General features: G+C 46.3%; 2 protein-coding genes across 7 annotated transcripts; one reads left to right on the top strand and one right to left on the bottom strand.

The window, feature by feature from the left end:
- Positions 1-2,893: 2,893 nt before the first annotated feature.
- On the bottom strand, positions 2,894-6,579 carry isg20l2 (interferon stimulated exonuclease gene 20-like 2). 6 transcript variants are annotated; one of them, XM_069536945.1, is made up of 4 exons: positions 6,444-6,579; positions 4,826-5,544; positions 4,462-4,662; positions 2,894-3,907 (listed from the first exon to the last, which is right to left on the bottom strand). In XM_069536945.1, the coding sequence occupies exons 2-4, from the start codon at positions 5,456-5,458 to the stop codon at positions 3,794-3,796; spliced, it is 948 nt and encodes a 315-aa protein (XP_069393046.1). In that variant the 5' UTR covers positions 5,459-5,544; positions 6,444-6,579; the 3' UTR covers positions 2,894-3,793. The 6 variants fall into 6 exon arrangements, with proteins under 6 accessions (XP_069393046.1, XP_019961341.1, XP_019961344.1 ...); XM_020105782.2 differs by lacking the exon at positions 6,444-6,579 and adding an exon at positions 5,758-6,081; XM_020105785.2 differs by lacking the exon at positions 6,444-6,579 and adding an exon at positions 5,860-6,030.
- Positions 6,566-11,938, top strand: mettl25b (methyltransferase like 25B). Its single transcript, XM_020105781.2, has 8 exons — positions 6,566-6,703; positions 7,532-7,650; positions 7,920-8,136; positions 8,214-8,276; positions 8,692-8,829; positions 9,281-10,089; positions 10,621-10,805; positions 10,881-11,938. Exons 1-8 carry the CDS (start codon positions 6,566-6,568, stop codon positions 10,964-10,966), a joined length of 1,755 nt encoding a protein of 584 aa, XP_019961340.2. The 3' UTR covers positions 10,967-11,938.
- Positions 11,939-12,046: the final 108 nt, after the last annotated feature.

Genomic DNA, 12,046 nt, shown 5'->3' with positions numbered 1-12,046 from the left:
CGTTGGCTGTTCAGATGAGCTCAGTCCCAGTTCTGAAGCATCAGATGTCTCCTGTCCTCTTCGTCTGAAGTCTTTTCTCTGAACGATGGGAAGCAGAGGACGTGTTTGTCGGCTGGATTTGAAGGAGCCTTCGATATGTGACAGTCGAGTTGCAGTCTAGTCTTCAAATGAACTTTCTGGATGGAGACGTGTCCTTAATGTTGCTTTCAAGAAAGGGATCAAACTAATTCCTGCATCAGCCTCTTTGAGGAAAAATGAAATGGGTTCTCTCTCGTCTCCTCCTTCCACCAAGTTTCATCTTCCTCCTGTTGACAAGCGGACAGACAGGAGCGGAAACGACTCGGTGGTGGAGGGCATCATGAAACCTCTTCACGTGTCTGTTTGTTGATGAGCAGGTGAGAGAACCGTGGGTTTATCAGAGTCTGTGATAAAAATAACACAATGTTTAATCTCATTTTACATTTGTTAAGTGTTTCTCATTGATTTTACTCCACAGACGTCTCTTTCCTCTGGGGCAGCTTTCATCTACGACAGTTTAAGACCTCGTTCGCCAGCACCAACGCTGACCCTGCATCCACATTGTGCTCAGTGTATGTCCTGCACGTGTCAGGTTTAAAAGTAATCTGCAAAATGGACAAATTCCTGATGGCTTAGCAGCGTGAAATAAAAAACTAATAATGCACATGTGGCTAATGCTGGGCTATGACTTATACGTGTGTGTGTGTGTGTGTGTGTGTGTGTGTAGCTGCCAATGACTTGAACCAGGGGGTAATAAAATTCACTTTCAAGTTTTTCAAGGCCGTATTAATACAACAGGTGAGCACTTAATCTTCTTTCATTTCAAATGTTGAGATAATATTCAAATTAAAAATGAATTATTATTGAGAAAAGTCTGAATTAGAAAAAGAATCCATGAGAAAAGATTCTCTGGTTGATTCTCTGGTTTTTAACTTCAGATATGAATTGGAACATTTTGTTTATAGCTGATTAAGCACAACACAGATCAAAATCCAAAGCCTCTTCTTGGTTTTTAAGCTCAAGCTTTTCACTTACGGAGCTAATGACAGGGAGTAAAATCTAATTCTTTACACTAGTGGCAATGCACAAGGAGATTAAGGAGGGATTAATAGTTTGGGATAATCTAGATTAGGGAATTGATCAAATCACATGTTGCTTTGCAATAACCAGCCTCCAGAGTAGGTGAATATGACGACTGTGCATCTGTCAAGGTGTGAACAGACACTAAAAGCCTTGTCGGGAAGTTGTTGTTTTTTTTCATCCTTTCTTTGAGCAGCAACATGAAAACACTGCGGAGCCGACAGCTCAAGGATTTCCAGTTTGGGAAGATTTCCCCGCCGCCTGTGCCAGCTGCTTACACTGAGACACTCGGATGCTTTGGCACCTCAGTGGTGATACTGTGGTTTCCAGCTGCGTGTTTGGTCAACAGACAAACCACAGACACAGGAGCTGTCTTCACTTCAGGGCATCGCTCACTTGTTCCGTCCTAGGAAACGGTTGAGTTCCAAACACGGACCAAGTGTGCACAGATGCGCTCCAACCTCATCTCACACAAACGAACTCGTCGTTAAAGTACTTGATGCTTCCAGTTGTAGCCATAGACTGTGAATAAAGATGGACGACAGTGAGGCTCCCCTGGTGTCTGGCTGCAGTATCGGTGAACAACACCCGCCTCTAGCATTACCAGCGGCCAGGCAAACACAGACGCTGCACCAGCGTTGAGAATAACAACGGAACAGGAAGAGGAAGGAAGAGATGTTGAGCAGGATCAAGACGTCATTTTTAATTTGGGTAAGATGAATATCAAAAGTCAACTTTTAAAACAAACAAGAAAGAAGAAAAAACTTTAAGCCTGAATCCTGGATGGTGTCTGGTGACATCACAGTATCGTGACACACACACAGAATGGACACATGAATACAGACTGGGGGCGCGGTCACACGCACACTATTGCAAAACGAATATCGTGAAACAAAGTTCACGAAGTTTAACTAAATGTGACTTTGCTCTGAAGCTGTTTCCATGAACTCTGGGAATTGTCCTGTGAACATTCAGGCGAGGGGCGGAGCCTGTAGAGCAGCAGGAGGCGGGGCATGACGTCTAAACTCTGCTGTGTAAAGATCAGTGTTTACAGCTCGTCCACATGGCGTCGGCCCTCATCACCAAAACATCTGGAACCTCCTCGTCTTTCTAAGTTGACGTCTTCGTCTTCTATGTGTACGGCTCCTCTTCTTCATCCTGAGACGTTTGTGTTCTTCAGTTTCACGTCCGTCACGTGTTAGAAACCTGAGAGACACGCCCACTCGCTCACTGAGAAGGTTCCAGATGTTTTACTAGAAGCTGCAGGAGAAGATCCAGAACACGTCCATAGACTCTGACTCAGATGTTCTCGCCTCTGTCTAAAATCAGCTCAATGCAACAGCCCTGGATTCATTCCTCCGTATAAATGAAGTTGACAAAATGAGAACCACCTTTCGGTTCAATAGTCTGACGACTGTGTTGAGTCTCGTCTGACTGACGTGACAAAAAGAAAACACAAAGCAGAAGTAGTTGGTTTTGGATAAAACTTTGAAAAGCTTCCAGTTGTAATAACTTGATTAACATTAGATGAGATTTCCTCTAAAGTCAAACTCACAGTCCAGTGACGGTCCTGTGTGTGTGTGTGTGTGTGTACAGCAATGACTGTAATTAATTTAAAATAGCACTGAGCTGAACGCCTGAACTCATCTCGCTCCATGTAAACAGTTCCAGAATCAGCTGACTGAATGTGAGCGATCATCGAGAACTCAGGTAAACAAGGACTCCATTTGTTTTCAGCCATGATGAGGAGTTTTTAAACGGCAGCCTGTGAAAGGAGAAGTGTCTGTAGCACCACTGAGGTCACATCCTCTTTATTTTGGGGGATTAACAATATGTTACCTGTACAATGCATTAGCCAAGACAATGATCAGTGACTACATTCATTTCGATTTAGAACCTCCTGCTTGTACGCACCAGAACCTGAGGTGTTTCTGAGCTTATAGAATGATCTACTATGCATCACTAAAACCTCTGTAGGAGCTTTACAGGTCTTTGAATATAAAAACAAGATATTTAGTCACTTTTGAAAATGTGTCTGGAAAAGATGAAATGTAACGGCAACAGAAGCTGCACTCGGGACCTCAGTATTTCAAAATGGGCTATGGCCCAAAAGAACATCACTGCATGTTCCTCAAAGCTGAATACTGAGCAGGACTGTGTCTTTGATTTGAATTAAAAGACAATTAAAAACCATAGAAATCTGCACTAATGAGGGACTCATGGTGGAGCTCCGTTAGTAGCAGTTGAGGTCAGACTTGAAAATGTTTTTTTTTCCATCAGTGCTGGAACGGTAAAAAAAGAAGAGGAGCATGACCTCGTCCAGGAGAAGCTGCTGCTCTGGTTGAAATCTGTTTTTTGGTGTTTGCCATCACAGATGCTGTTTCAATAATGTACGTTTGTTGCTGGGATGAATACATGACTGCCCCCTAGTGGCAGATGCACCATCTTAACACACAGAAACCTGAGAAAGAATCTTTCTGTTGAACCGAAGGTCTCTGCAAAGTGTGCGACTCAACAGTTGTTCATGTTCTTCTTCTCCATTTCACTCTTCCTGGATTCTTCATTCGCTTGTTGACAGGACACTTAAAGGGGGTTGATCCTGCAAAGCTGCAGTGAGTTCAGATCACATACCTGCCGCACCTCAAAGTTCAATCAAATTCAGTTCAATGTCCACAGCTTCTGCGCAGACCGGGCATTATCTGCCCTGCGGCTTGGAGGCGAGCCTCCTCTCCCACTCCTCCTCCACCACTTTGTAAAGCTCCATTGTGGCTTTTGCATCCTCCACGGACGAGTGACCCTTCTTCCCAGTCTGAGGACACAAGAGAGGATGAGGTCAGCATCACTGACGACAGCTGCAGATCAGCGATAACAGAGTCCCACAATTACAATGACTTCTGACAATAATACTAACTTTATTGAAACAGCAGACAACGGTTACGAAGTGCTTCACTTAGACACAAACATAAAGACGAAGTAAATTAACATAATGTAGTTTAAAAACAAAGACAGCAAATGATATAATACAACATTATTCAAAAGTCATAAAAATAAAGATAAATAACAGTAAAAAATAAATCAGTAAAAGTAAGTTTGAAAGATTATTATTTAACGATTTAAGTCTCAAACTATTCCAGAGGTTTGGGCAGAATCACCTTTGGCCTTCAGTCTTGATCAAGGAATATCTAACAGGTTCTTTTCAGGAGCTCTCAGGTTAAAGGCTAAAGGTTAAAGTGCTGATGCTAACCGCTAAGACAAGTTGAAAGTAGTGAGAGTGATCAGATCTCTCGGCACAGATGTTAACACTCAACAGGGCCGTGAAGCGTGTTCATAGTTTGACGACACTATCTCAGACCAACATCGTACCTGGATGTCACGGTTGAAAATGGCCTTGGTGAGTCTCTTCAGTGACGCACACTCATGCGCAGAAAAACCGGCCTTCAAGTTGAGCAGTGGGATCCGCGACGTGTCTCTGGTCAAGGCAGCGGGGTGGGAGTAACCAAGCACCTTGAAGTCATTGTGGATGGCGTGGCCGATCACAACCTTCCCCATCAGCAGCCTCAGTATCTGCCAACAGAGAAGACGCTCACTCACTCACCCGTCAGGCTCAGACAGTTCAGTTACACTGACAGATCTGTTTCCTGTTCACTACCAGTACCGCCATTCTGTGGGAGGGGCTGCATGTGGTGGTCATTTCAGGTACGTATGAGACATTCTCAGGTTTTCTCACCTCCTTCCGGGCCTCCGAGTACGGTGTGGCCTTGATGAGATCCCTGTGCCGGATTCCACTCCATCGGGTGCGGTAGTCAGTCACGGGCATGGAGGGGTTGATGAACTTATCGTAGACGACATCTCCGTCATAGGACACTATACTGCAGCGTGCAAGCTGGCTGATGTGCCCTTTAGGTCCCGCACCCACCATCTCACAGTCCATAGCGAGGAATTTGGTGGGGATCGCTGTGGACGTGGCGGCGGGTTTAGGGCTGCTCGATCCTGAGGGGCCGGGGTTGGCGGCTGCTGATTTTAAGCTCACGGGTTCCTTTGGCTTCTCGTGTCCTCCGAGGCTGTTCACAGGCAGAGTGGAGGAAGGCCGGCGGTGTGAAGTGTTGCCTGGATGAGGTAAACTTGTGCTTTGTGTGGAAGTGGCAGGTGACGGAGGCCCTGAGCACAGTCCATTGTGGAGTGGGGTCTGGTCGTGTCTGGGCCCACGGGGGTGCTGGTCCCTCTGTTCACCTTCCACGTACCCCTGCTGCCCCGAGTGTGGCACGAGTTTATTAAACCGCTTGTTTTTCCACTTTCGGTTTCTTGCTCTCTTCTGTGCAGGGTCACCGGAGAGGCACATGTTCACGGTTGGGTCCGACATCACACCTCAACACAAACCGAGCATCTGCTTCTCAACGGTTGTGTGTCTCTCGGTGACTCTGCTGAAAACGGTTTAAATGAATCATCCTGCAAAACAAACCAGATTCCAACGTGTGAGGAGGCGGAGCCTCGAGCTAGTGTTTATTTTTAGTGTTTACAAAAAAACGAAACTATTTTTCAGATTCTTTCTTGATAATAAACTTTGTGCATCTGTCGTAAAACACATTTTTTTAGTATGAGCGTGTGAGTATTTGTACGATAAAATCCTCCCGTAACATACGATAGCTGTAGTATACGTACGGCAGTTACGTACGTTAGTTTCGTACGTTAGCTGACGGGCGTTAGCGTTAGCTCGCTCGTGCTACCTGGCGGGTTCTCGGCGGCTGGATGTGATTCCGTTACCGTGAAACTCGGCGGCGTCACGAACTCGGACACGTTGACTCGCGACAAACCGTCACCGATGAAACGTTTGACACCGACAGCGTGAAGTTAAATCCGGACTCGGACCCGCCGCCGCCGCCGTCCACTCACTTCCGCTACTCTAACCCTTCACTTCCGGGTTACACGCTGCCTTCGCGGACAGTCGAGACAGTGGGTCAAAACCAACGCAGCATTCAGTTTAATAATATATAATGTAAATGTATAAAGTAAGAGTCGTCATTTATCGCTTCGTTTATTTTATTTTAATCATTAATTCATTTTGAACAAGTTTATTGAACTATCAAAGCAACACACACACACACACACACACACACACACACACACACACTGTACCACTTCTAAAAAAGCCAAACACACACTTCACAAAAATAGACCGTGTTGTAAATATAGAATATTCAACAATATTCAATAAGAGAAACAGGACTAAAGAAAATAATGTAATTGAGTTTGTTAAGTTTGGTCTACCGCCCCACCCTCCACACTCCACACGGTGGCGGTAATGCACTTTACAGGCTGGTTTGCTAACCGAAGAAGAAGGGATGCACCTGAACGCCTCGCCACTGGACACGCGGAAGTTACCGTTAGCATCGGTGGCTAACAGCTGAAAACACGCGACATGTTTGAGCGGCACCTCGTCTGAAAGTTAGCTCGTCTCTTTAGCGTCCTCATGTCAGCTGAGGCGTCGGCAGCACGAGATGCGGGGACGTTCACACCGAGTCTGTCCCCAGATCAGCAGAGACAGCTGGCGGAGAGGATCACCGTGTTTCTGTCCCGGTACCGACACCTCTCCGACTCCTACCGGATTGTACGTATCACGAGCTAACTGTTGTTGTAATACCGCCGTCCGCCGCCAGGGCAACTCCAGTTTCCTTGGCAACAGAGCGTCATCGTCATCGCGCATGTGTTCGTGTGAAAACGTTGTGACCACAATTAAGCTGCGTCTCCGTTCGATCCCCGGCGGCTGCGCCTGAAGACGAAGTGTGTCACAGCAGCTTTCCTTCGGGCTCAGTCCCGGAGAGAGCCTCCAGGAAGTTCTGCGGACCTTCTCCGACCAGTCTCCTCGTTTAAAGTCCGGAGAAAGTCCAGCTGAGCCGGTGTGAGACTCTCGAGTGTAGCTGCTCTCAGACAGGCTCTGAAGATCCTCCGCAAATCCTCTGCAGGAGGTTCATGTGCAAACGCAATTATCCCAGTGAGGGCCTCGGGAGTTTCTCCGGACTTTATACCAAAGAAAGTCTCGTCACTCGCGTAGAAAACAACAGATGTCGACGAGCTGAAACAAAATCCCGTGAACTCCGCAGCAGAGTTAATGTTTTACATCTGTCTGCTGCTCCGCCGCTCACCTGAAGCCTGCGGAGGATCTCCTGCTGCATCGTGTGAAATGAAAACTACGGAGAAAGTTCTGCAGAGATCCTCCGCAGGACGAGTCTGAAAACAGCGTGGTGCTTCAACTGAAGGGAAAAAACAAGGGGCATTAAACTTAGTAATAAACTTGTAGTAAACACTGTCTTTTTTTCTTTTTTTTTTGCCTCAGAACCCGCAAACGTCTAAATGAACGAGAGTACGTGGATGCAAAGCTGCGTTCATGTCCAGTCGTTGAGAGTTTCTGGTAACATCACGTGTTGTTGTCCCTCAGGAGTTCTTCACCGAGGACCTCTGGCACTCATTACCCAGCAGCTGGCAGGCCGTGCTGCAGGACCTGTCGTATCCACAGGTCGCTGACCTTTTACTGGACGTGACACACGGAGACAGGAGGTAACGCTGGACACCGTTTTGTCAAAGTAATGCAGGAAACATCAGAGACAGAAGCACGGAGCAGCTACAGGTTCATATGTAATACCAGAACTCTGCAGTAGTGTCAGTTCTGGGTCAGCTGTATGATAATAACTCAGCGATTTGATCTCTCACAGTCTAAATATTGAAGTGAGTGTGTATTCCGATCCCTCGTTTCATTTGTTGTCAGTAAGTGACAGTAGAATAATGTCAGCATTATTAATAATAACCACAGACTCTTGTCGTTACAGTTATCCTACCGCGTGGCCTCTGTCACTGTTGGCTTTCCGTGCCACCGCTCACGCTCTGGCGTTTCCCAGAGAGTGCAGGCAGGAGCGAGGCAGGCGAGCCGGCTCGGTCAAACCCGAGGAGCGCCAGCAAAACCAGAGTCAGAGCTCGCTGCTGGACCACATCTTCAGAAAGCACGTCAAACCCAAGAAGCAGTATGAGATCCACAGGCTGGGCATGGTACTTAACTTGCTTTCTGCGTTTTAAACTCAAATTAAAACTTGATCCTCTGTTGATTGTTGCTCTTCAATCCCCAGCTGGTGAAACAACTGTGTGAGCTGACTGACTGCAGCAGGGTGGTGGATGTGGGCTCTGGACAGGTATTATTTCAACCAAGGCAAGGCAGTTTTATTTATAAAGCACATTTCATACACAGCGACGTACGAGAACATTGAAAACAACGCAGACACAAAATATAGAGACATTTTAAAATCAGAACGCACCGTTTCAAACACATTTTCAAGATTAAAAGAGCCATTTGGATATTTGACGGTGGTTCTTGTTTTTTAAAGTTTCATTGTTTCTCCATGGTAACGACAGTAGAAACACGGTCGTGAGAGATCTTGTTTTTTTGTCAATAAGCAGCTAAAATACTGTTTTTTAAAATCTTAACAATTAAGTCAAAGCCGCAAGTCCAAGTCTGAAAAGTCCCTGAAATCAAGCTGCACTAAATTGTAGTCACTCGTAGATCACTCCTCTGACGGTGTGATGAATTATTGTCTCTGCTCTGAACAGGGTCATCTGACTCGTTTCCTCTCCTTCGGGCTCGGGCTGTCCGTGACCGCCATCGAGGCCGATCCTGCCCTGGTCGCCATGGCGTCCAAGTTTGATGAACAGCTGCTCTCTGTGTTGGAGAAGGAGAAGCAGAAAAAGGTTGGAGCGCTGCTGCAGTTATTACCACTCTCAGTCCATCATGACTGTTTCACAGCCTCAGAGATTCAAACTAAAGCGGGACAAGCAGCGTTCCCACCCTCTGAGTGTTAGCGGCTCTAACACTCTGCAGTAGTGTGGACAGCCGACGTATCTGTCGCAGAGTTTTTTTAAGAAAACATGCTAGCGTTGATTTAGCCTCTGACGAACATGGTTCTCCACCACATTCGGCGAGAGCATGTAGCCAGTGAATCTCCATAACGTGCCTGTAAAATTTAGGGACAGTAAATAAAGATGGACGACATGACAGCTTCCACAAGTGAAGCCAAATCTTCTCCATCGCCCCCTGGTGTCCATGTAAACGTAACACCTTTAACAGCTTGAAGTGGAAATGTTCAGTCTCCTGCTACAGAAAACCTGTAACATAAGTAATTCGCATCTTTCTTCTTCCTAGAACGTCTCGTCTCAGCTTCCAGCGTCACTGTCCCCTCCCCGCCACGTGGCCGGATGGGTAAACCCCAAGGCTTTATGGGAGGTTTTCTTTAAGCAACTGAGTACAGCAGAGTGTTCCAGCGAAGGTCATCCAACTCCATCTGGACCCGGCACAAAGCGATCGTGGGGATCTGAGCAACATCAGGGGAGTTCCAGTGACTCCACGGACTGTCCTCGCTCTCAGGACTTGGAGTCGTCATCAGAACACCAGCCAAGCAAGAATGAGTCTGGAGAGCAGCTCGGTCCTGAAAACTGCTGCTCCCGCCCCCAGCCTGTCTGTCAGGAGGAGCGTCATCCTCACGAAAACAGCCTGCGAGATGATCCAGACTTCATCCTGACCGGTCTCCATGCCTGCGGTGACCTCAGCGCCACCCTCCTCCGCCACTTTGTCAGCTGCCCGTATGTTCGTGGCATCACCTCCGTGGCGTGTTGCTACATGAAAATCACAACTGAAGAGAACCCCACCCCTTCAGGACCGGTCGAACCTCCCACTCCGCCGACGCCGGGTCAGGAATCAGTGCCCTCAGAGTTCGGCTATCCTATGAGCTCCTGGGTGCGGGGGTTGTCGGGACATCAGCTGTCCTATAGGGCGCGAGAGGGGGCGTGTCACGCTGTGGAGGACTACGTACAGAGGCTCAGGGAGGAGAGCGAGCAGCTGAGGATTCACTGTTACCGGGCGACGCTGGAGACGTTCATCAGGGACAAGAGGCCGGATCTACGTCGAGCTGGAATCCAAACCATAAAGAAAGCTCACTTATTACCATTCACAGAGTGAGTAACACAAACTGAGCAAAGATGGACGACTTGACCGCTCCTGAAGCCAAAACATCCCATTCACCCCCTGGTGGCCGGCTGCAGTATAGGTCATAACCCTGCCTCCTCCATGTTAGCAGACGGCACAGGGACCAAAATACAAAAATCTAAGGAGACGTCAAATAAATGTTTCTGTCATTTTAGGCAGTTTTTATCACATTGCTCATGTTTCTGAAAACTTTGGTTTTAATAACTTATTTACTGATCCCAGTCATTTCTCCCAAATATGATATTATACAATTTATTTTATATAATTTATACAAACATCACGGAAACAGTTTACAAACAAACTATATGAACACAAGGAAATAATAATATACACATTTATAATATACAATATAATATAGGAGATATTTGAAATTGCACGTTGAATGAATTAAAAATAACAGTAGATTAAATTCCTACTCACTAATCTGCTTCTCTGTCAAATACAAACCTGTGTAACGCTCGAGGCCTCTGTTTCCTTTGTGTCCCTCCATGTTCTCTCAGATACGCCCGGCTGGGTCTGGCTCGAGTCAGCCTGCCGCCCGAGTTACCCCTGGACCCGGAGCGGGTGGAGGCCATGCTGAAGCAGCAGGGCAGGGTGGTGGTGTACTCCAGCTTGGCGCTGCTGCTGGCTCCTGTGGTGGAGACGCTGGTGCTGCTGGACAGGATGATCTACCTGCAGGAGAACGGTGAGCCAGGCGACACGTTGCTTGGTGTGTAAGTGCTTCACCGCCCGCTGTAACTGAAGCCTCTCCTCTGTGCAGGTGTGGACAGTCAGCTGGTCGCTCTGTTCGATCCGAACTTCTCTCCAAGGAACTTTGTGCTGGTGGCTCTGAAGCACCGGGAATAGGGACGAGAGAAAGAGAGAGTCCCCGGTCAAACTACAGTTTTCCCTCTGTGGTGGAAAAGGTCACACGTGAAAATGAAAGATGAAAACAGTCGCGTTCTCCCTTATGTTTTTATTTTACAAAACACATTTTAAATAGTGTCTCTTTTTGGGTGCCACTGTCTGAGCTGCCGACATATTTTAACCGTTATGACTCCGTGTCCACGCTGCGGTGGAGCTCTTCAGATGTTCAGCTTCACCACATTCCTGCACGTGGATTGTGTTGAGTCCATGCAGCAGCTCTGAGCTCGTCCAAACATGTGGTTTCATTCACATCACGTTTGTCTTCACAACAGAACAGAAGCAGTTGTGTGTTTAGATTTTTGTGGCATGGTTTAGTTTGTGCCTCTACAGAAATGTGTCTTTTTGCTTGTTTTTTTTTATGATTGTATTTTCTTTTTTATTCTATTGCTGTCGTCCTTTAACGCCCGACTGGAGAATCATGTTCTGTGCTCTATTGTACGAGGACCACAAAGCAATAAACAAAACCTGTGCTTTTAACTTCAGGCACAGCAGCATGAAAACCGTGTGAAATGAAAACAGCCCAAAATCTTTCATGGTTTTATTTTTTCCAGTTTGTGTTGATGAAGCTGTTGATGTTTACAAATGTGAATAAACGCTTCATATCGAGCGTCATCATTTCTGATACACTCACACGGGACTAATAACATTTATTTTATCTACAGGATCATTTTATATACAATACCTTTTGTGGTTTAAATGCTGAGTACGTGTTTTACTTGTTCTTGAGACATGTTACTACCATGTATCTGTCAAATACATGTAGTGGAGTAATTAGAAGTAGAATATTTTACTTTGAAAGGGTTTAATTAACACAAAAGGAAGGAGTGTAAAATTATACTTCAGTACAGTGAAAGTTGTAAATGTAGTTTCTACCACTGGTTCTGACATATCTAATAAATATTCACGTTCATGCATCTGTTGATTTATTTATTCATTCAGCTCCTATTGTTGCTTTTGTGCCCCCTGGTGGCTGGCTGCAGTATAGTTCACAAACCCCTCCTCCATGTCGTTTTTATCTCA

This window comes from Paralichthys olivaceus, chromosome 13, assembly GCF_024713975.1.
Source record: "Paralichthys olivaceus isolate ysfri-2021 chromosome 13, ASM2471397v2, whole genome shotgun sequence".
Taxonomy (NCBI): domain Eukaryota; kingdom Metazoa; phylum Chordata; class Actinopteri; order Pleuronectiformes; family Paralichthyidae; genus Paralichthys; species Paralichthys olivaceus.
Note: the sequence above shows the minus strand (reverse complement) of the source record. Positions and strands in the feature narration are given on the sequence as shown.

Coding starts and splice junctions, on each gene's coding strand:
- mettl25b (XM_020105781.2), top strand. CDS start 6,566: ATGTCAGCTGAGGCGTCGGCAGCACGAGATGCGGGGACGTTCACACCG. Junction 8,277..8,691: donor TGGATGTGGGCTCTGGACAG/GTATTATTTCAA, acceptor TGCTCTGAACAG/GGTCATCTGACTCGTTTCCT. Junction 10,806..10,880: donor GATCTACCTGCAGGAGAACG/GTGAGCCAGGCG, acceptor TCCTCTGTGCAG/GTGTGGACAGTCAGCTGGTC.
- isg20l2 (XM_069536945.1), bottom strand. CDS start 5,458: ATGTCGGACCCAACCGTGAACATGTGCCTCTCCGGTGACCCTGCACAG. Junction 4,663..4,825: donor ACTCGGAGGCCCGGAAGGAG/GTGAGAAAACCT, acceptor CTCTGTTGGCAG/ATACTGAGGCTGCTGATGGG. Junction 3,908..4,461: donor TTTTCAACCGTGACATCCAG/GTACGATGTTGG, acceptor TTGTGTCCTCAG/ACTGGGAAGAAGGGTCACTC.